Source organism: Chelonia mydas, chromosome 10 (genome assembly GCF_015237465.2).
Source record: "Chelonia mydas isolate rCheMyd1 chromosome 10, rCheMyd1.pri.v2, whole genome shotgun sequence".
Taxonomy (NCBI): domain Eukaryota; kingdom Metazoa; phylum Chordata; order Testudines; family Cheloniidae; genus Chelonia; species Chelonia mydas.
In genome coordinates, this window is record NC_051250.2 from 57,917,711 (window position 1) to 57,942,209 (window position 24,499).

At 39.7% G+C, this 24,499-nt stretch overlaps 1 protein-coding gene across 6 annotated transcripts in view; it reads right to left on the reverse strand.

Annotated features, from left to right (window-relative positions):
• CGNL1 (cingulin like 1) overlaps nucleotides 1-24,499 on the reverse strand; it is a 108,580-nt gene that overhangs the window by 12,410 nt on the left and 71,671 nt on the right. For 5 of the 6 annotated variants that reach the window (XM_043524140.1, XM_037911313.2, XM_037911312.2 and 2 more), the window contains exons 9-14: nucleotides 19,768-19,974; nucleotides 19,176-19,280; nucleotides 12,577-12,729; nucleotides 11,642-11,812; nucleotides 7,531-7,692; nucleotides 6,240-6,329 (exon numbers count right to left, since the gene is read on the reverse strand). In XM_043524140.1, coding sequence (XP_043380075.1) covers nucleotides 6,240-6,329; nucleotides 7,531-7,692; nucleotides 11,642-11,812; nucleotides 12,577-12,729; nucleotides 19,176-19,280; nucleotides 19,768-19,974 — 888 coding nt within the window. The remainder of the gene's footprint in view (nucleotides 1-6,239; nucleotides 6,330-7,530; nucleotides 7,693-11,641; nucleotides 11,813-12,576; nucleotides 12,730-19,175; nucleotides 19,281-19,767; nucleotides 19,975-24,499) is intronic. The other variant, XM_043524141.1, reaches the window with a different exon arrangement.

Below are 24,499 nucleotides of genomic sequence, written 5' to 3' on the forward strand. Positions count from 1 at the left end.
GTGCTCTTACTGTGCTCAGAGACCATGACAACTGTGCACAACCATCACCAGATCTTAAATTAGGGAAGTATTTAAAGGATGATTATTATATCGCCAAGATAATTTCTGTGGCTGCTTGATGTTTCATAGTAAAAGTAGTGTCACAAAAAAGAAAGGGAGAGGAGAAGAATACAGTCTGATTAGAGTGGACCCCAAGCAGGAATTACACACAAATTACCATAAAAAGAGGAACAACAGGGTGCAAATCCTGTTGTAGACCAGCTCCCGGTTGTCTCCCTGTACTTATCATTAACAAATACACAACACTAAATGCAAAGGAAAAACAATACCCCGAAAATTGTGCTCTGAAAGACAACACAGCAGTTAAAATTTACTGTAGGTCTGTAGCATGCAGTGCTTTGTGCTCAGATTCTACCTTTTTAAACATATATAATATATTCTAATTACATTAAAAGAATAAACTAACTGTGCAGCTAAAGGCAACAGTTATCACAGCTGGATTTAGAGAAAGCTAAAAAGAAAGCATTGTAAGAAGTAATAGTATCAGATTCTACAAAGCTGTATTAGACATAACAGCAATTAGTGCCAGCTTTAGGATTAGAAGCAGCTGCGGAGTTTGAGGTTAGTGAAAAGTAATTTGATTTCTAATAACCTTTTAGATGCTATCACCATTGTTTGCCATCTCCCACTGGGTACAAAGCCTACATTTCATGAGCAAGGAAAAGTGAAAAAAATGTATATTAACCTACTGTACATGTACAGTTCTCAAGCAGCTGACTCAACAACAACAAAGACAGCTAAGACAGCTAATAAAAATTGTCATCCATCATTGAAAAGAAACTTCCATTTCTACATTTTCACTTACTAGCTTTGCACACCTGATGCCAACTAAGGAGCAGGTGTACAGCAATCCATTGGGACTATTCTACCAAAAGGAAGTGAAGGACACAGCCAATGCAACTTTATCCTCCCAGATTTACTCTGCCATTGCCATGGAAACTGGGCTCACTCTCACGGTTACTCGAAACAACTCTGATATCAATAGATTCATGTTTGTATTTTTTGTGTGTGTGCACAAAGATTGGTGAAGCCATGTCAAACGTGTTTCCATTATGTTAGCAAAAACAAAGTAGCCCAAATAATTTCCTTTCTTTGCTGACAAAAATGCTGTCTACTAAAATCTTTGGGCCCAATCCTCCTCCCCTTGACTTCAAAAGGCAGCAGGACTGCTCCCTCCTCCCTCTTGTGTTTGGTAAAGTCTTTACTTTTAACATAATTAGTAGCACTTTATCACAGATAAAAATGCAAGATGGGCCAGATCCATAACATTTGTATCCTGATCCTATGTTCCCCAATACTCAAAGCTGTTCAGATCAGGTTTTAGTTAGGCCCAGCCATAAAAGTAATGTCTGAATGCAAAGTTCCCCAAGGTTTGGAGCTCTTTGGAAGAGGAGTTTGGATTCAGGCCTATCATTTGCTTTTCAAATTAATGAACAAACATTTTAGCTTTTAATCCTTTGAGAAACTGATACTGGTAGTGCGAGTCTATGCAGACTAACCAAGGTAAGATTTCTACTTTGCAGTGATCCAATACTTTGAGCTCAAGTATTCCTTTCAGTTATTTCTGGTAACTGCATGTATTTTGCACAGGAAATGCATCTTCTCTGAAGGTACAATTTGTCATATTCAGGATTCATAGTAGAAATTGATGGTGTATGGTTGATCCAGTTCAGGAAAAATAAACCTCTTCAACAATCTGAAGTTACTCCAAATCAAATTTTTATGGAGGGCTGATATTAAGTCCATATAACTAAAGAAACCATTTCCACACACACTTATTAGTTGTATTGTGGTGCTCCCAAAAACTCTCAACTAGAGGCAGCCACCACTGCACCAGGTTCTATAGAATCACATACTAAAAGACAGTCCCTACTTGGAAGAGTTTACAACCTAGAAGATAAAAGGCAGATGAAAGAAGGGGGAACAGTATACAACATACTGACTGTCGTAAACATAACGCTGTAAGCCTATCATCAGGGTAATTGTGGACAGAGGCAGGAGTGGAGACAGACGATATGGGGGGGATGGACAAAGCAGGGCACAAAGCAGAGCACATGGGGTTGCTGCGGGAGTCACATAGACTGGGGATCAGAAGGGCTTGTGGGTGGGGGGGAGAGAGAGTGGGACAGGAGCTCAGGAGCTAGTGGGGGGACAGCACTGAGCCAGGAATTGAATGGGAGTGAGGATGCAGGGCCACAAGGGGACAGAGGGGAGAGGGAGACTGAGTAAGGGGTGCAAGGATACACAGGGACAGGGGCAGAAGTGCCTACCTAAATAGGAGAGGCTAGGGGTATGCCAGGGTGTGCACGGGGGAGGTTCCTCAACTCCCTAACGACCCGCTCCCCCATAAAGAAACTGTTCCATACTTCTCCCATCCACACCCAACAACCCTCCAGGTTCACTTCCAGGCTCCTTCCCAACAATTACTTCCCTCCCTTCAGGTCCTCCATTACCCTGACTCCCCCAAGCCTTTACACGGCTTCTGAGAGGTGTGGGAAATAAGTTTCTGTATTGTAGTTTAAATGAATTATTACTGAAAGTTCTGTATTAATATGCCTAGTAAGGAATCTGTTTGTCAGAACACATTTCCTGACATTTTTGTTGTTGTCTGTATTATTACAGACATACTTGCTGACATGTATTTTGCAATAAATTACCAAAATAATTGAAGCCAGCCTGATTATATTGTGCTATTTTGACAAATAAAATATGCAGAATTTTAAAATATTGTGCACAGAATTTTTAGGCGTAGAATTACCCCAGGAGTATAATGTGCAAGCATTCCCTCACTGATCGGCTGAGATCCCTCATTTCTGAACCAGAGGGGTCACCTTGAGGGGCTGCAGGGTAGTTCAGTGCTCATGCTCATTAAATCTTTGACCTCTTCCATGAAACCAACACGAATTGTGCCAAGTTAGTGCCACATATGGAGGAGGTTTTAGCAACCGAGATATTTGCCCATTGGGAAGTGGATAGAGATCACTTAACGCATTGCACACAAGCACATTCCCATCTTGTGTACATGCAGGCAGATTGTGACTAAAGAACAGAATTCCTGTGTGTTTCAGTGCTCACACAGCAGAGTAGCAAGACAATGTGACATGCTTGCATCACATGCATCTCTGAAGTGGCAGCTAGATATTTGTTATGAGTAGGTGACCAAGCTAAGAAACTGAGATTTCACTCTGTTGCAATCTTGAGTTGAGGTAGGGGAGGAGGATAGAGAATAATCAGTGTCTTCTGCAGCCCTATCTCAGATTCAGGGCATTATTGAAATAAAAAAGATGGTGAGATAAATTTTAATTGCAAGTGAAATTTTTGACCTGTTAAACTTGACAATGTTTATTTAACTGTTTAACTTGAGATAAAAGTTAACCAGTCATTTTAATGTGTTTTTACTATACACTGGAATATTAGTCTTCATTATCAGCATATTAAGATAACACATTCATAATAAAAAGGACATTTACAGACCACAGATATTACCAGAACAAATCCATTATCATTTCTCACGTCATTATAGATGCTTAGCAGACCCTGAAATACTCTTCAGTATTGACAACTTAGCCCACTATGACATAAACTCAAAACAAAACAACCTTTGTAACTCATGCGTGAAATGAGAAACTCTGGATCTCAACACAAACACTTTTGCCTGTTATGTGACATTCTAGTTACCCATCTGTATTTTAGGTTTCCATTTAGCTACTAAATTAAATTACTGAAGTGCCCACTAATGCAGATTTGGCTAAGGTTGTTTCAGCACAGACTTGCAGCACATGCATGGACTCCAGCATTCAAAGCTTCCTAATTAAACAATGACATGATTAAGAATGTAAAGGACCCATTATAATTTGTAATCACTGCAGATAATGAGAGCATCTCTGATTCTGAACCTGTACGATCTCAGTGAAATAATGATAAAAAGACACTACCGAAATCCAATAAGAGTCTGAGAAACTTTAGGCCCAACAAATTTCTAACAGGACGCAGTGGGGTTTCAAGGACACACAAAACCAGTTTGAGGCTTAACTCATTTTAAGGCACTTCAGCTATCTCAGTGGGAGATACTATTTCACTGAAAAGACATGGAAAGCAGGATTTTATTGCCTGTTTCTCCCACTGAAATTGAAGCTACTCCAATCTCAACAAGTCTTTTCCTTAGAAATCAAAAGAAATTAAAACAATATTATATGTATTCCACTGAGCAGTATCTGACTCTGCAAGTAGTCTCCATGATTTCAAGGAAACTCCACACTGAGGTACTTAAATAATCAGAGCCGTCCCAAGGGTACGACAAATCGGGGCGACCGCCCCAGGCCCCACGCTTTGTGGGGTCCCGCACTTCGTGAGGAGGTGGGTGGGCAGGGGTGGGGCTTTGGGGGAAGGGATGGAGTGGGGATGGGGCCCCAACCTTCCCCTCCCCCATAGCATCTCCTGCCCACCGGCGGGCCCCGCCAATCAGCGCCCACCACCAATCAGCTGTTTTGCCATGTCTGGAGGCGCTAGGGGTAAAGGGAGAGGAGTGAGGGTGCAGCATGCTTGGGGGAGGGGGTGGAACTGGGCAGGCAAGAGGGATGGCCGAGGTGGGGCCTTGGGGGAAGGGGTGGAGTGGGGAAGGGGCCTGGGCAGAGATAGAAACTCGGCGCCCATGTCCAGGGCCCTGCATCCCCCTAGGGATGGCCTTGGTAAAAAATAATAAATAAATACATAATAATAATGCCCAGTTCTTATATAGCAATTTTCATCAGTAGATTTCAGGTGCTTTACATGTAAGGGCAGTATCATTATTCCCATTTTACAGACCGAGAAACTGAGGCACAGAGTGTTGAAGTGATTTGCCCAAGGTTAACCAGCAGGCCAGTGGCAGAGCTGGGAATAAGGCCCAGGTCTCCTGAGTCTCAGTTCAGTGCTTTCTGTGCTAGGCCACACTGCCTTCCTCAAATGTAGCCCTCTGTCAAGATAATGGTAAGTCAATAAAAGCAAAGCAATTTATTCTTACTTCACTTGCTGCCATTGACATGACATATGTAAAGGCCAGAATTATGATTTAACTTTTTCTTGCTTTTTAGATTTTACAGCCTTAGTGTTATTTCTAAACTTTGGGGGAAATTTTCAGAATGGCTTCAACCCACCTTTTCAAAATTATTGTTTTGCAAAATTACACTTTTTTATAGCCAAGCATTTGATTGACTAAAACTCAGACTTGTGTGCAAGCTGTATGATGTCTGTCTACCTAGTTTGTGGGCATACATGCAGTTTGTGCACACAGGTAAATTTCTTGCATGCACAAAAACCCAGGCCAGGAATTATTATGCCTGCAAAAAAAATGACAGACAAATTGCATCTGGAATTTTAGAGGATTTCTTTGAAAATCTGTCTGTGTGTGTAACAAATAAGTTGCCTCATGCATAATTCATTGCACAACTAATTCCAATAAAATAAAGCACAGTATTGATAGGTAATCTGTTTAGTGTAAACCATAAATAAAAAGCTCTACCCCACTGTAACTACTTACCATTTTGAAACTAACATCTAAAAATGGAATGAACATAACACCACATTCAAACGGCTGTGATATGCATGTTGTCTGAAAAGCAGATCAGAATTTCACATATCATCTATATCTTTGTAACTGGCTTAACCAACCAAATCTGAACATTCCAGAAGTTTGTGAAAAGTCTGAAAACTATGTAAGAATTTTGTGGCGTAAGTCAATTTCTGTTTGCTGTGTATGACAGTCTAATACGATATACTATCTGCTCCACAGGACAGGTGTAACAAAGTGTGTGTACTGCTGAAGGAAAGATGGTTTTGGGGTTAGAAAACATGAACAGAAGTCAGAAGATCAAGGTTCTATCCATGGTTCTGACAGACTTCATAGATGCACTAGGAAACTAAAACTCATTGTTTCAGTTTTCCCCTGTGTAAAATGGGAAATACTACTACTTATCTCAAGGGTGTTGTGAAACTAAATTCATTAATATTCATAAGAGACTAAGAGATTCTTGCATTGAAAGCTCTATTGTTGTTGAACATAATTACTATCTGGCTTGCATGCAATACAATGAGCATCTAACTTGAAGACTGATATTTAATGTATTAATGTTATTTGTGACCCTCTTCTTCCTCATCACATTACGGTTGGGCAAAGTAAACTTTGTTCACTGGTCAAGTACCTGTTCTCTGCACCTACTAATCCTTTCAGACAACAAATCTGAATTGTTTCTTTCTTCATCAAGCTCCAGTTCCAACTGGGACATTTTGTCCTAAATGAAAAAAGAAAAGTAGTTTAATGGATTAAGCCTTCATCCTCTTTACAACGCTACTGAGCATTTCTCTTTAGGACTGCAAGGGCTTGATTTGTCTGAAGATATATATAGATATATAGATATACACACACACTCGTAGGTATGTATGTATGTACGTACTTACATACGTAAGTAACATGGCAGAGAGATGTTTGAAAAGCGCAGCCCCTGTGACAATTTGCAGAGAACTCAGGAAAAAGTATCTGTATTGTACTAGAAAAGCCGACAAGAGTTTAATAGTCTGTTTGCTATTAACTTCATTATTTAAAACAAAGAAACTTCAGCGTAACTTCAGAACACAGCTTTCTTCAGTGCTGTTCAATAGCTAGCTTCCAGTTTGAACATGATTTCTCTTTTTACTGCAGTAACAAATTGAATAAACTGAAAAAAGTGTCTGAGAAATTCCTTTGGGAAGGAACATTGCAAGCCTATTACAAGCTGAATTATGCAAAAATGCTTTTTACAATTTATTCAGTTTCCAATAACCTATTATTAAATATTCATTGGTCAGGGACACTTGCAGTAATTCTATGAGCATAAGAAATTGCAGATATATAATATTAAACAAACAATTTAACAATAATATTATTTCTAGAAATACTCTAGAGGTGCTACAACAGAGGGTTTTCTTTAGAAATTAGAAATTAATTTTAATTTGTTCACAGCTATATAAAGAGGCCATTTACAAAAGCAAGATGAGGGCCTAATTCGGTGCCCGTGCCCACTGAAGATAATGCAAAGACTCACACTGATTTCATTGGGAGTGGATCAGGTTTTAAGTGCCTAGGAGTTAAAACTTTCTGATTTTCATGCCTGATGAATTAAGGAGAACGACAGAGGTAACTGGTAAGAACTTCCATTTGTCACATGAGAAAAAGAAAGGAAAGTATTGAAAGAGCTCTCAAAATAACTACCATTCAGAACATAATATGCCCTATTAGATGTGCTGAATGCTTACCTTTGGGAGATGCCAAAATAGTTCTTGCATTACCACTGCCCTAACTTCGATTTTTCCATCAGATGAGATCAGATTAGTTTGTTGCTTCCAAAGCACAGCCACAGTAAAAAAATTAAGCGTTTCCAATCATCTCTAGCAAAAAATGTACTATACATAAGCACTGAGCATCCAAAGAACCCCTCATCCAAAAGCTCCTTTTACCTCCATTAGTTTCATTTGTCTCGCCCGATCACTTTTCAAGTGATTTTTGGCTTCCAGTTCATATTCCAAGCCTTTCACAGTCTGTTCCAGCAGCTGAGTTTTTGTAATTGCCTCATCCTGGGCTCTCTGGTTGCCCCGTAAATCCTCTTCCATAAGACACATCTGAAACAAGAACGCAGGTGGCACAATTTATAGTACATTTCTTTGTAACAGTAATGTCAGTAAATGGGCTACACTTCTGCTAAGACTTTAAAACAAGTTCTTAAAAACCAGGATGAGAGGAAGTAGGTAGTACAGTACTATGTGCTTAGTAGAGTAATTTTTATTTCATCCACAAGATGGCACCAAGTAAATAACTTTGGATCAGAGTTCTTTGATATGAAAATACCCTTCTGCGTACAGGTTTCACTGTAGTAATAATACAAATTGGATTTTTAACTTAATTCTCTTTTTCTTAGCCAATTGTCCTACAGCTTTGTGGATGATTATGTCTCTGGTAACTCTTTCCATCAGGTTTATTTGCTTTTCTTACCATCACTACAGTTTATTGATGCTTTCATGTGCCCCTTGCTCTGGCACTAAGGCACTTTGATGGCAATATTATATTTATGGTATAATTACTATTGTATATATTAAACTATATCCCAGGGGTAGCCAGCCTGTGGCTCCGCAGCCACATGCGGCTCTTCAGAAGTTAATATGCGGCTCCTTCTATAGGCACCAACTCTGGGGCTGGAGCTACAGGCGCCAACTTTCCAATGTGCCAGGGTGCTCACTGCTCAACCCCGGGCTCTGCCACAGGCCCTGCCCCCACTCTAACCCTTCCCGCCCCCTCACCTGAGCCTGCCGTGCCCTCGCCCCCCAGCCCAGAGCCTCATGCACACCACAAAACAGATGATTGGGAGGGGAAGGTGCTGATCGGTGGGGCTGCCAGTGCGTGGGAAGCTCGGGGGGGGGGGGGGGGAGGGAGGCAGGAGGATGCTGATGAGGGCTGCTGATGTATTACTGTGGCTCTTTGGAAATGTACATTGGTAAATTCTGGCTCCTTCTCAGGCTCAGGTTGGCCACCCTTGCTATAGCCCCATACATATATAGTAAGAGGTCCATCTCCTGAGGAGGGTTTTCTCTCCTAACTGTGTTCTGTGTTTCATTACATTCTCTCACTTAAGCTTACACAGTCCCATTAAAAGGTATAGTTAGCACGAAGCTCTTAGCTCAATGATGGAGCATTACCAGGTTATAGATTATTTACAGAGCTATTTTCCTGTTGGAAAGGCCAAATGAGAGAAGGCTGGATAATTACAGGCCATACATTTTACTGTGCTACTAAGATAGTTATCTGCATACCAATTGGAAGCATTCAATATGCAGTGTGCTATATGCCAGTGTGTGACACTAAGCACCCCTGTATTCACACCCAACACACGACTGTAATAATCTTTGTACAAAATATGCCTTGTGAGGTATCCTTTGAAAACTCATGACTCACTGGTCAATGATATCATGGGGAAATGTATGTAGCAACATTATAAGTAAAGTTATGAAATCCCCCTGTGTAATGTTATTAGCACATGTTCAAAACAAGACAGCCCTGCCTAGGCAAAAGTTGTCAAACAGGCCTATTCTAAACAAAGAAATGTGCATTCACCTCAATTTACTTATATTTATTATTTATTTATATAAATAGTAAACAGGGCTGGCAAGAGAGCAGGGGGAGGAGATGGCAGGAAACAGAACAATTTGGATTTCAGCACACACACCTAGGGGAAGAAAAAGCATGGAGTCCTCCTTCACCTGTCACCTTCTTTACTGCTTGAATAAACTTTACTTTGAAGGGTAACCTGCGGAAGAATCCACTTCAAACATTCACTGGACTATAAAAGAAAGGGGTGAGAACCCCAAGTTCTCTCTCTTTCACCTGAGATGACAAAGGCACCAGCATATTTGGGCCTCTGGGAGAGATCCTGACCAAAGAAAGGGTCAGTCATCATGATCCTGGAAGACTGTGGGTGAGAAAAGCCACCTTGAACAAAGCCTTGAACCAAAACTTGCTAGATTAAGTTTTGGACTTTTAGATGCGCATTTTCACTTTTATTTGCTTGTAACCATTTCTAGCTATTTCTTATGTTTGAATTCACTTAAAATCCTAAGTTCTTGTGTTAATAAATGGTGTTTTATTTTTTAAATCAATCCAGCGCTGTGTTTAAACTGAATTTTTTGGTAACTCCAGTTAAAGAAACAAACGGTTGAATATTGACTCCGTACAGGAGAAATGAACATTAGTATCCGAACTGTCCAGGAGCGGACTGGATATTGCAGAATTTGGGAAAATTCGGGACAGGGAGTGCTGCTGGACCAGGGCTGCAACTATACATGGACCTACACGCTGGAAGATCATTTGTGAGCAGCCCAGGTTGGGAGCTTCAACAGCAAAACATTGTGAGGCATCCAAGGTTATGGAGCAGACAGTGACACAACCTCTCACTGGTCTGGATTGCACCCCGGAATGTGACAGTGTTTCACTGGATTGACATCCCTAGAATCCAATGTTTTATGTCTCCAACTACAGCATGGGCAACAGTAATGAAAGAATTAGCATACTGCCTTACCCACAGACCTCAAAACTGATTTGGAGGACCACTAATACGAGCGAGAGGATAATTTAGTCTTCATGCTCATTCAGTCCTCAGCCTTTCTGATGAGACTCTCAAAAAGGATGCCAAGTGCTATATGAATTCTTGTCTACAAGGAACTGAATGGCCAACATACCTATTTCACTGAATGAAAGGCTTATTTGTACCTCTCACTCAACACAAAAAAAAATGAGAGAGAGAGAAACACATTTGATTGTTCTGAAGTTTGGTTTTTTTAAATATAAAACCTATTATACGGAGGCTTCTTCTGAGAGGAGCTTCTCCTATAATTTCAGCATTATGCTGTATCTTGTGTAGCTAGCTATACAATAAAACATTTCATGCCCTAACAATTTACACTCACTTATAGAAATATAACGCAGCACTCTACAGTCAGTCTATAGTGACACAGTTTAAAACAAAATTAACACAGTCTTTTTGTAGAATAATATAAGGTTAGGTTTTTTGTTGGGGGCCTGGAGTTATTTTTAACATGAGAAGGTGTGGACTGCTTGCAGTTACAGCAGATGACTTTTAAAAAAAAGAGTTTCAGTAATAGTTATAACCAACATGCGAGTAACAAAAATACAGCATCTTTCAGTATGGATATTGATTGCTTTGAAGAGTTTATTCCAAGTTACATTGATGATATCACTATCCTACTCTCTATCTTCCAAATGTCATTGTGACTCTTCAGTTCTTTACATAAACCATGCTTCGCTGAGTGGAAAGAATATGGAAGGAAAGAAGAGAGAAGAATGTACAGCAACAATTCTTCAAACTAACCTTTTTGTGTTATATTTTTTCTATTAACTTACACTCTAGTTCAAAGAGAAAGAAAAAAATTGGAAGTTCTGCCTTGGAAGTTCAAACTCTTAAAATATATTTTATACCAAGGACATCCATGGACTGTTCATTCTCAAAGCTTTTCCAAATACTGAACAAGTGTATTTAGAACTTGAAAGAGGCCGGACTGATTTTATTGTAGAATTTACATAATTAAAAGGCAGAGATTTCAAGGCTGTGGCTGATTCTGGGCTGCACAAATAACTTTGTCATTTAAATCTGAAACATCTCAAACATCCATGACAATTTCTTTAAAAAGCTAAAGCCAGGCTGTCTTGTTGTATTTTTTAAAAAATAATAAACTTCCATCTTTTTCTGATTCAAGGCTATTTCAAAATTCTCAACTCTCTCTTCAGCAACCAACATTAAAAGAGCAAAAGAACTTCAGCAGAAACTTTACATAGCATTTTGATAAATTCCTCAAACACCCTTTGCATTTATCTATTGTATCCAGTAAACCCCATTGCCCTTGTAGAAGCACCACCCTGATGATCATCCTGGAGAATCAAACACAAAAGCATGGTGATTAAGTGCACAAGCGCATGATAGCAAAGATTCTTTTGTCCTGAAAATTGTCTGAGGAGGATTCTAGGTCAAAGGTTAAACATGTCATTCAGCTTATGAGCCAGTACCTCATCCTGCATTTTCATGGTTGTCAGGCGTGATTTTTCCAACTCAAGATTTTTGTCTTTTAATTGTCTCTGCATTTCTGCAAGTTCCCTGCGATTTTTCTCCTTGTACTCATCAAGCTGGTTCTGAAGCTCCAGAGTGGATGACCGGGACACTTCTACAATTTCAGCCATCTGGCAAAAAACAAACAAACAAACAAACACATAAAATTCCCCACAAGTAAAGCAATGCTAGAAGGGAATCTGTCTTCATTAGTACTACAGAGGAATATTTTTCTTCTTAACTGCAGTCTCTCCTATGTTCCATTAAGAACATAATTCACTGTGTAGCGAACATTTTCAAAACGGTGTATATGTCCAGCTGAATTTCTATGCACCACTTTGAAAATATGCAACTCTAAAATAGTGTTTCTAAAATGTGTGGCAATACACATTTCCCAGGCCATCCTATTTCTGCCAGCGGCATTTACAGGTGTCTTGCATTTAAACCTGTACAAATTAGAATTTATTCTATGAAGCCATCACTGAATACTTTATCGTACCAAAACTAAGCTGTGTACTCACTAATGCAAAACTAATACAACAATGCAGCAGCTGGAGAAATCAGCTTCAAGTCACTGAAGTCCAGCTGATGGTTGTGCTGAGCAAGGACTGACTTAGTCTGTTGTACATAATGGAAGAGAGCTGAAATATGGCATCTTATTTTAACAAAACAGGAGTGTTTTACCATGGTATTTTCAGATTGCACCGTTCCAACTACTGTTCCAGTCCAGAAAGCTTTTATTGATCGTCACCAGGTCAAAGACACTAACAGCAAAGTTCACATTTCACTTTCATTTACACTCCTTTTAAGCTCTTTTCTTTGAAATTTGGCAGTTTATTTGAATTTTTCCATTAGATATCTTATCTCCTACAGCCTCTTTTAACTTCAACCTTACCTCCTTGTGTAACTTCTCAATAGTCTTGTCTAGTTGCCATCGCTCATTTTCCATGTCATTCTTTGTCCTCTTTAATTGTTCCTTCTGGTTAGTTTCATCTCTTAACTGTTCGGTTAACTGTTGCTGTTCCTGAATAACCTGACTGAATTTTTTCTGCATTGGATGGAAAAGTTACACTATAAAACACGACAGCCATAACTCTCTGAGAAGTCAAAGGAATTTGATGTAATACACTAAACATGTCCCATGAAGCAACAACAATAAAAATCATAATACGCTGTAACACAAAATCAAAAGGAAGAAAGTTGCTGAGTCAAGCTTTGACAGTCTATGACAAATAAAACATTATACAGCCAGGTAATATTTACTTATAAACATCTACTTCTGAAACGCTGCAGAATTCTGAGGACCTATGACTGTCTGTCTTGTTGGCTCTATTACATGCAACGTCCATAGTCAGCTGAAGTTGCACAGTGCCTGGCAAATTTTACCTTCTGCCACAGAATTCAATATTTTATTTCAGGTTTCATATTTCTTTTGTTGTTCTTGTTTATTCTATCTGAAAGTCTCTCTAAATAATATACTCTTTCACCTTCATTTGCGCTGCCTTTTCTTTCCTCAGCATTCAAGAAATGTGTTTGAATTGATTTAATTCTTCCAAAAAAGAGTGAAAGAACTGTTTAGTTATTAATGTTTTAAATTATATTTCCATTGCACCCAAAAGCCCAATCAGGAATAGGCATCATTGTCTTAAGTGCTGTACAAACAGAAATAGACAGGGGTCCCTCTCCTGCAGAGCTTGCCAGGTTAAATAACCCCTTCATCAAAGCATTTTACGTTACTGTTGAAGCCAGGCTTTTCCTTATGCATTAAGGATCACCCAGTTTTAAATGAGATGCAGAACTGTACTATATAGTCACATACTGGGGTAGGGGCTCCAGAACACCAAATATGCAAAAAGACCAATATAGATGTTCAAAAATTTCACCACTTCAGTCAGAACTACTTGTGCAGTATCTTCAACCATATATTCTATGCCTAATAAAAAGTCACACTGGGCACAAAATTATCAGTGACACAAAGCTAAGAGCTTGCATCCATTTTTCACTGGCTGTCTATATAAGATGAAGAGATTGATCTTAAGTTGCTCCTGTTTGATGTTTAAAGACATTAATAGAGCTGAGGGGAGCCCAGCTATATTTTGAGACCATGAGTCTCATGTTGGTGGGTTTCAACTCTTTGGGGTCCCCACCCTTTAGAATTCCACCAGAGAATCATGGCAGCTTTGGCTGTGGTGGCCCCCAAGACAAGGAACCAGCTTTCCTTAGAGAGCCCTCCTCAGTCCTTCCATTCACACTTCAACACATGTGAAACCTTTACTTCTTCAGAGGCATTTTCAGTTTTAACTATTGTGGCTCACTGTTAATAACCTTCTCTCTTTTTTTCTTACTGTCATGTCATTTGGCTTTTCTAAAAGGTAGCTATCAGGTTTAAATAGGGCTTGCTTTTATCAGACTGAAGACTCACTGAAATGTTTCTATTACATTTAAAAAAACAAATTCAACAATAACGACACAATTTAGTGATTAATCCCCTGAAGCATGTGCAACACAAATATTACAGCATGTGCTAGTGCAGTGTTTCTCAAACTTTTGTATTGGTGACCCCTTTCGCACAACAAACCTATGAGTGTGACCCCCCTTGTAAATTAAAAACACTTTTTTTTGCGTTTAACACTATTATAAATGCTGGAGGCAAAGTGTGGTTTGGGGGTGGAGGCTGACAGCTCGCGACCCCCCGATGTAATAACCTTGTGACCCCCTGAGGGGTCACGATCCCCAGTTTGAGAACCCCTGTGCTAGTGCATGCATGAGAAACTGAAATCAACTAAAAACAGATGATACAGAAAAGTGAAACCAACTCATCTCTTTTAATTGCCAAACTGGGAGAAACATAAATATGAAGCAAACAGCATAAATAGTGAAAAACAATTTAGATTTTAAGAGTCACTTTTTAAAATCTATGCTCAAAAGACCTGGGTTCTATTCCCAGTTCTACAGTTGGCCTACTGGATAAATTTAGGTACATTACTAGACCTTTTTGTGCCCCAGTTCCCACATCCGGGGCCGGGGGTGGGGGTGGGGGGCGGGGGAAGAGGGGACATGCGCGCGCTAATGATACTGACGTCCTTTTGTAAAACTTTGAGCTCTATGGATGAAATGTACTATAAAAGGGCTAAGAATTAAATATCTGCAAAATAAAAGGGGGTTTTTCAAAGTACAAGTTTTTACTTGACAGTGTTTTTTTAATATTATATCTGGCATTTATGTAGTTTGCTTTATTATGTTTGAAAATATATTTTAAGGCATTTGTGAGCACTTCCATTGGCACTTTATAATTAAAACCCTAATTACAGCTGTAGTTTGCATATGGGACAAGAAAAGAGAGTGTTAAATGCTTTAAAAAAAATCTCTCCTTTGAGGTCCTTGGCATCCCTTATAATTCCGTATGCTGGTGTTTATCAGATATGTAGCCCAATTAATATTTCACAGTGTAGCTGCTCTCACTCAAGCGAAGCTAACACTAGAAGAGTAACCTGAGTTATCTACACACTGCAGTGTTAACTTGAGACAAGAACTTTACATGTTCTTCCATCCACAGCCAAAGGGCCAAAGTCTGATCCCTCAGAAGTCAGTGGCACAACTTCCGTTGACTTGAGTGGGATCAGCTGTTCGCCTGAAGTACTGTTAAATGACGCTATGTTTTGCAATGTTGGCAAAGGATTTAGAACAATTAGTGTCTGTTGGTTTTTTTAATAGCCTATGAGTTCTGTGATGAAGGTGCGTAATGGAAAGAATAAGCAGCTTTCTTTGAGATAGCTCTCAGGAAACTCCTAGAAGTTCCTGTTCTCAGGGACTGCATAAGACCCTGGGGAAATTTTGGCATGTGTTTCGCTTCTAAAATGCTGGAATACAGAAAAGTGGTTAAGAAATGAAAGTCATACTACAGAGGTTAGCACAAAAAAATCAGTATTTGTCTGAGCTTCCGTAGCTGAAAACTGCAATAAGCTCACATCATTCTAGCTATGGAATCTACTTTGAGTGAAGCTATTTATTCCAAGTACCCACAATAACCACTTTGAAGTGTCTTGCAGCTTTAACCATTTTGAATATGAATCTGGGAAGGAGAAGCATGGCATCTTGCTGTGTTTACTGTAATGGTTACAGCTTTATTCAGTAGATTTCTATTGGTTCTTGATGTGTTACTCCATTATTAGTTATTTGTATTGTGAAAGCACAGAATCAGGAATTAGGACCCCATTGTTCCAGGCACTATACACACACATAGAAAAAGAGATTGTTCCAGCCCCAAAAAACTTACTATAGGATTCATTTCACATTATTAATATTTTCTCTTTAGAAATAGGCTGCAGCTCAAGTGACATACAAAAAAAAGAACGTAAATTAAAGACCTGTTCACAATGGAGCACTAAACTATGCTGGCTACCACTGTAATCAAAAACTATGAAGCATGGTTCTGCTGGAGTGATGCTGCAGTACGGACAGGACATTGTGCCAAGTAGTGAGATGAAACACTGAAGTCTACTTCTCTTCCTTGAAATCAGGATTAACTGACATGTTCTAAAAATGATTCTCAAGCTAGAGCTAAGCAAACCATTCAAAATAAAATGTTAGTTCAACAAATTTAGCCCATCTTTGTGTTTGCTAATTATCTGCAAACAGAGTTTGCCTTGCTAGTTATTTGAAAAAGCTTTGCTGAATGGCATTTTGAACATACTTTCCACCCACGGATTGCTAGCAAACCATTTGCAACAACTACTGCTTCAAGAATTCACTATTCATAATTTTCTGTTTGTGCTGCGTGATTGTCCACCTAAGCAGATGGCACTGTTTCTGCTCCCTGAATGGGTGGCTCCCATTCCAAGCCCTTTCAAAATGGCCACACAAACACTCCTTTGAAGATACTTGTGGAAAACACATATTTGTAGGGTTCTTTATAACACCTTCTCTTTCTGTGAATTGTTTTGCAAAAAACCCACATCCCCATACACAAACATCAAACACCAATTGCTCATGTAAATGTTGGTAGCAAGTAAATACAGTAAATTGAATTGTAATTAAAATAAAAGCATATTCCTTTAGAAGATAATTAATGTTCACAAATATAGTATTCAGGGGTCTAATAATAACATGTGTTGTAACTAGGTTAAGTATAGATCCAAGTCATGTTCTTTCTGCTGGGCATTACAAATGTATGAAAATAGTTTACCACCCTATAACAAGCTCTAATGGACCAAGCCTAAGGTAGCTGACAGGCATCAGAGGACCAACACTGACAATGCACTAGCTGAACAACTTGGAACCAATTAAGCGGTGAAAAGAGAACCTGTACCTGAAAGCAGGGAGTTGATTTATTAATTTGATTTAAAAGATTGTCAGATTAAAAATCACATTTTTAAAAACAAAAAGTTCCTTACCTGTGCTGTTAATAAATTAGATTCTTAAAATGGACACAATTTTAAAAAACTTAACTTAATTTTCACATTTTTTTCTTGTTTTATTATGTTTTCCATTGAATTCAGATTTAATTGAACCATGAAAACAGACTTGTCAAGAAAGTTTCCCTTTGTCCTCTAGCCCACCTGTAGTCAGGTTCACTTTGTAGTTTGTGCTCCAGTGGAGCAGAGTTTGAGTTGCAGACCATACATGGGAATGTTGAAATTCAAATTAAGACCACTTTTTTGTGTTTAAGAAACATTTCTAACAACACACAAAACCCTTATATTTTAACTATGATTTACTTGACAGAATCTCTTTAATCTTAGCTTCTAGATTCAAAGGTGAATTTTACAATTTAATATTTTAGAAACACCAGTGCTTTTATAATGCACATAAAGGTGATGTGCAAGGAGGAAAAATTGGGTTTGTGCCCTTTGTGCCCTTTGTAGCTCCTCTAGGATATATCCTGTTAAAGGGTGTGCCTGCCCTGTATCACCGCCTGCTTGCCAAGAATGGCTCTGCTGACCCCTGCCTCAGTTTCCCCTTTATGTTACCTCAGTTACCCCTTTAAATCTCCACACAATCCAGATATTCAAAACATTCCCTTTCTGGGGCTCAATTTATTAAGTCCTGCATGAAGTTTTTCGAAATAGAACTCAACCCTACAGTTTTCATCCCAGTTTCAGCTGGGCCACGCCCCTTCTCCTTGAGGGTGTGCCTCTCCTTAAAAAAGGTTGTATTTTGCCTCAGTCCCAAGGTGGGCACAGCCCTTCCTCCCTGAGGGTCTGTCTTCCTGCTCTCCCAGCACCTCTTGCCTGGATTTGGCCTTCTCCACAGGCCTTCCCCACTGGTATTTCTCTCCTTCCCCCCTGCTGATGCAGGGCCCCCCAGGAGCCTTCTAACTCTCTACAGTGTCTGTAGGCATCTGCCTACTACTACTACCTGCAGCTGTCTCCCCCTTTGTAAAAGAGAAGCTTACTCACCTTGTGCAGTAACTGAGATTCTTCGAGATGTGCGTCCCTGTGGGTGCTCCAATTCACATGTCGGTGCATCCCAGCACCATGGATTGGAGATTTTGGGTAGCAGTGCCTGGTTAGGATGTGCGTGCATAGTAGCTGTCTCGTGGTGCTGTTGGCGATTCAACTATCGCCTTTGCGTCCCAACCCCTTCAGCTCCTTCTGAACCTACCACCGCTAGGGTTTTGGTAAAGACTTGTGGAACCATCGACAGTCCAAATGGCAGTACTCTGTATTGGAAGTGATCTTGTCCCACTGTGAATCGTTAGCCACTGCTACTAAAAATCTCCAATCAGTGGTGCCGGGATGCACCGACACCTGAAGTGGAGCACGCACAGGGACAGCACTCGAAGAAGAACCTCAGTGCCTTCCCTTACGCCCAACTGGGCAGCAGGTAATCAGTCCAGGTGAAATGGACCCCATTCCCTCTTCAAAGGGTCAGTCACCCTTTGACATGTCCCTATCCCTCCAGTGGGGCACAGGCCATGTCCCGAAATATCTGCCCACCAGAGAAGCCTCCAGGTTTCTTCACATTTGTCTTCCTGCTGCAAGTAGTGCAAGTTTGAGCTTTCTCCTCCATAGCAATCCCTCTCTCCATTTCTTCTCTGTGTCCCCACCACTCTCCTTCTCAGCTCAGTAACTGAGATCTGGGATGGGAGGGAAAACGGTCACTACCGACCCCATTACTCACTCACTCACAGCTAGATTTTTCTTATTTATATGACTGCCAGATTACAGCTTCTTATCCTCACACATGTAAAGTCTAGCTGAAACACAACCAAAGCTGACAGATAATTTAAAAATTACAAAACAGATTTGTCAAAAACTGGACAAGTTCGCTGGGGATTTATTTCCCTCCAACTTTGTTCAATTAAAAAAAAAGATTTTTATTTTTAAAGAAGGCAAACTTTTAGTTAGATGAAACTATGCTTAGAGAAAAGATCTGAATGGTGCTGTGAAGGCAAAACTTAATAGAATGGGAATTTAAATAGGACCAGAAAAAGTCACCACTGCAGAAAACAAACAAGGACATTTAATATTCTGACTAAGTTGTTGTACTTGCCTGCATATCCTTCAGCTCACTTTCCAAAGACTTTTTCACGAACAGCAGTTCCTTTCCCTCTTCCCCAGCATGTGCCAGGACATCTTCTAAGTGTTGCTTTTCTTTCTACAAAACAGAAGTTGGATAGATTCAGGAATGCTGATGTTGCTTTCTCTCTAATCTGCCTTCAGAAGATCTGCAAGCATAAACATAAAACTGCAAACACTTAAAAACATCTTCACTGCCTTCCTCTTGCCTTCCACATCAAGCTCCTCTTCCACACCTCCAAGACTCCACATTGCACTGCTCCCTGCCTACAACCTCCCATTTCCTCTTAAACTCACTCAGGCACATCACCAATGTGCCCATCTTCCACTCTTCAGTGTTATTTTTATACTGTCATGTCAGCTGAAGCAGCCTCCCTGTACCTGTAGGTGAAGCTCCAGCCTGCTCTCTCCTTCAAGCCCAATGGTTTTGCACAGGTTTTACTGCACCAACAATGACTTTGCCTGCCTTCATCTTATCTTTCATCTTTTATTTTTGTGCAATGTACCCATCCAATCACAAACAGGAAGAAAACCACACTAGTTATAGGTCTGGTTTTGTAACTTACCTCATATCTCTCTATTTTTTCCTTCATTGTATCTTCTTTTCCTTTCATGTTATCAATCTGTTGATGGAGTTCTTTAATTTTGTCCTCTAGCTCTTTAATTGTTCTCTTCAATTGTTCATTTTGCTCAGCCAGCTCCTTCACTCTATTTTCTGCACCTCTTTGCATCTGTTCTACAGTGTTTCTTTCACTGGCTAGGGCAGCAGCATTCTAGTAAAAAAGATAACAGAAACAGTGACACACAAAACCTCCATTTTTAAAGACAATGTAAAAAATATGCAGATTGTTTCCAAACAGAGATCTCAGTCCATGTAATCCTGGATGACAATTTTAAAGATGGAAATATTTTCTGATTCATACAGATAAATGAACACTGTCAACTGGAGTTTTTGGCATTTTGGAGCAAAATCCACACTACAGTTAAAAGTAAATTAGTTGTACCCTCAAAAAATACACATGCAACCTATGCTCTCAGAAAACTTGCTTTTGAGCAAGTTTTGATTCAGAATAGCACAGTTGCCTGTTTATGACCATAAACTCCATTTTGAGAACCGCAGCATTCTGAGCGAGCCCAAACTCATTTCCATCTGTGACCTATAACAAGCGAGTTTGCATCCAGATCCCTAGAACTGAAAGGGTAATAACTCTTCTCCCACAACTATACATCCATACAAAATTGTGGCTGTGCCAACCTGGAATATTCTATGAAAGGTCAGATTTGTGTGGGCCACAAAGGTGCATTTGTATTACTCACAGACCCATGAACCACAATACCCAAAGTTACCAGCTAAGCAGGTAAGAGACCTCTCTTTCTGAAGGCATTACTACACTTTCAAATAATATCCACTATATTTCAGCAGCATGTTTCATCACTATGTCACCTCATATTCTTACTTTAAAATGTCCCATTTTAAGCACTTAGGTAAGTGTAATCTCATGCTTAAGTATTTTTTAAAGTTACCATAAAAAAAACCCTAACAGATCTCAAGAGCAATGTGAGCCCTTGAGGACTGAGTTTCTGTGTATTCAGGATGAGTTTTAATGAGTTTAGCTATAAGTGAGTTGCTGTGGGTTATGTGTTTTACTGGAAGGTTAGGGCAGTGGTGTTGGGAATTTAACTGCTGGGTTTTTTTTTTTTTAATTAACATATGTCGGGGTGCTTAAAGTTTTCAAAGGGATGCTTTTTGTATATTTGCTTAGAAACAAAAAAAATACAATGCATTAAAGACAAAATTATAATAAAACTACATCAGATATTTTCTCACATGACATGGTATTATACTGTGCATTCATAGTTTTTTTGGCAATGAGCTTGGTTGCAAGCATTTGAATCTTTGCTTTGTATAGATCATATCACTTGTATAATATTTGTCCTACTGTTTATATATGGCTATGCAGTGAATTTGTTACAGTTCAGAATCTATAACCAGAAAGCTTACTTTAATACTATTTTGAAAACATGAATAAAGAGAGTTTAAAAGTAAATTCAATAAAGCTAACCTTGTGCAACTGATAAAGAATTGGGGTTCGTTAACATTCAAAATTAAACCCAAATTAACAAAAGGACAGAGAGTCAGAGACATAAGCCTACGGGTAGAGGGAGGAAACTAGTGTATTGAGGAGTCATATAAATGGCAATGAGGAGGAGGAGGAGATGGAGGAATGGTGTCATTGTTATCATTATATGTGGTGTGGCAGGATGTGGAATGGACCAATCATGTGATAGAACAATCCCGAAAAGAGTTGACTCAAGTGAGCTTAAATGTGTATGTGTACATTTTAAAACACTTCAACTCATAGGGGTGACCCCCTAGGTGGACCTGATCTTTGGCCCTTCGCTTATTTTTCATTCAAAACTTCCACCAGGAACGTAAGACTGCTCTGTGATAAAAGGTTTGATTCTTGATCCTGGACATTTAGGACCTAATCTTGCAAAGGAATCCATCAGCACAGATCTTTATTTCCCATACAAAATCCCATTGACTTTTGCATTAGTAACTTCAAAAATATTTAAGCACGACATTGTGTAGGGGTTATATTTACATTCATCTCAGAAATACAAAATGGATTATCCAGTGTAGGTGAAGTGAATTCTTTTGTAGATAAAGTGAAAAGAGGCGTGGGTAGCTATTTTACAATATTTTTGCTTTACCGGCAAAAAATAGAGGTAAGCAGTAATTCATTTGTAAATTGAAACAAAGCCAATTGCTTTTTAAATGGAGATTACTCTCCAGGTGTAACAGGACAAATCAGCAACAAAGCCATACCGTGCTGTATGCTACTGGAAAAATCAACACAGAAGAAGAAGAAGAAGAAAAAAAAAGGAGTACTGCAAACTTGATTCAAGTTATATAAGAGGCTCTTATTCTACAAAGGACCCTTCACTAATTGTTTTCTAGTAAGCAATAACAAAAATATGCAAATTACTCTGATAAAGCTGTAACTCAGAAATCCCTCAGACTGTCCATTCGGATTAATGAACTCTTTATACAAAAACTGGCAACACAAGCAGGATGACAAGTTCTAGTCTTTTTGTAAGTAAACAAAAAGGCAGTCGGTTTTTCTGTACATACATATTGGCTAAAGAGCTTTGAAATGGATTTCTGCTGATGCTGTAACTTCACATATACTTTTTGGTAATATCCTCTGTATTCATTTATTTTTGCTTTTTGTAATGCAGCATAGAGTTTTACTAAATTATACTCTCTACCAATGGCTCCTTTTCGTTTCATTTTTTTCCCCCTTTTACCAGCTGAGTGAAAGAAGCTTAGGCATGCTGGGGAGTTTAGTGAATGGAATGTTGATTTGTCTGTTCTTTCTCATCCAACCGCCTACACACTGCTTCAGAGTTAGAGAGAACACAGAACAGAAGGCCCATACTGTACCTGAAGTATCCAGCACCTCATCTTCTGTGTTTGGGCTATTCTCTTGTCATAACAATACTTTTTTTTTTTTTTTCTCTTTCTGGAAGCATTATTCATTTAGAGCACAGTACCCTCAACAACAGGAAGCACTGTAAGTGAGGCAAAAGGAACTTTACCCACCAGAGTTAAAAGTTAAAAGTTCTGTCACAAAGGCTTAATACAGTCATATCTCAGGATCTATTCTGACCTGCCTTTTGCTTTATGTATATTATGTAAAAAGAAAAGGAGTACTTGTGGCACCTTAGAGACTAACCAATTTATTTGAGCATCAGCTTTCGTGAGCTACAGCTCACTTCATCAGATGCATTCAGTGGAAAATACAGTGAGGAGATTCACACAGAACATGAAAAAATGGGTGTTATCATACACACTGTAAGGAGAGTGATCACTTAAGATGAGCTATTACAAGCAGGAGAGCAGGGAGGGGGGGAGAAAACCTTTTGCAGTGATAATCAAGGTGGGCCATTTCCAGCAGTTGACAAGAACGTCTGAGGAACGGGGGGGTGAGGGGGGAGGAATTAAACATGGGGAAATAGTTTTACTTTGTGTAATGACCCATCCACTCCCAGTCTCTATTCAAGCCTAAGTTAATTGTATCCAGTTTGCAAATTAATTCCAATTAAGCAGTCTCTCGTTGGAGTCTGTTTCTGAAATCTTTCTGTTGTAAAAATTGCGACTTTTAGGTCTGTAATCGAGTGACCAGAGAGATTGAAGTGTTCTCCAACTGGTTTATGAATGTTATAATTCTTGACATCTGATTTGTGTTCATTTATTCTTTTACGTAGAGTAGCAGCCGTGTTAGTCTGTATTTGCAAAAAGAAAAGGAGTACTAGTGGCCATTAGTACTCCTTTTCTTTTACGTAGAGACTGTCCAGTTTGACCAATGTACATGGCAGAGGGGCATTGCTGGCACATGATGGCATATATCACATTGGTAGATCTGCAGGTGAACGAGCCTCTGATAGTGTGGCTGATGTGATTAGGTCCTATGATGGTGTCCCCTGAATAGATATATGGACACAGTTGGCAATGGGCTTTGTTGCAAGGATAGATTCCTGGGTTAGTGGTTCTGTTGTGTGGTGAGGCTTACCAAAAGAAACTACACCATTTGCTCAAGAAACTCCCTGAAAAAGCACAAGAACAAATCCGCACAGACACACCCCTGGAACCCTGACCTGGGGTATTCTATCTGCTACGCAAGATCCATAAACCTGGAAATCCTGGACGCCCCATCATCTCAGGCATTGGCACCCTGACAGCAGGATTGTCTGGCTATGTAGACTCCCTCCTCAGGCCCTATGTTACCAGCACTCCCAGCTATCTTCGAGACACCACTGACTTCCTGAGGAAACTACAATCCATCGGTGATCTTCCTGAGAACACCATCCTGGCCACTATGGATGTAGAAGCCCTCTACACCAACATTCCACACAAAAATGAACTACAAGCCGTCAGGAACAGTATCCCCGATAATGTCACGGCTAACCTGGTGGCTGAACTTTGTGACTTTGTCCTCACCCATAACTATTTCACATTTGGGGACAATGTATACCTTCAGATCAGCGGCACTGCTATGGGTACCCGCATGGCCCCACAGTATGCCAGTATTTTTATGGCTGACTTAGAACAACGCTTCCTCAGCTCTTGTCCCCTAATGCCCCTACTCTACTTGCGCTATATTGATGACATCATCATCATCTGGACCCATGGAAAAGAAGCCCTTGAGGAATTCCACCATGATTTCAATAATTTCGATCCCACCATCAACTACAGTCCACTCAAGAGATCCACTTCCTGGACACTATGGTGCT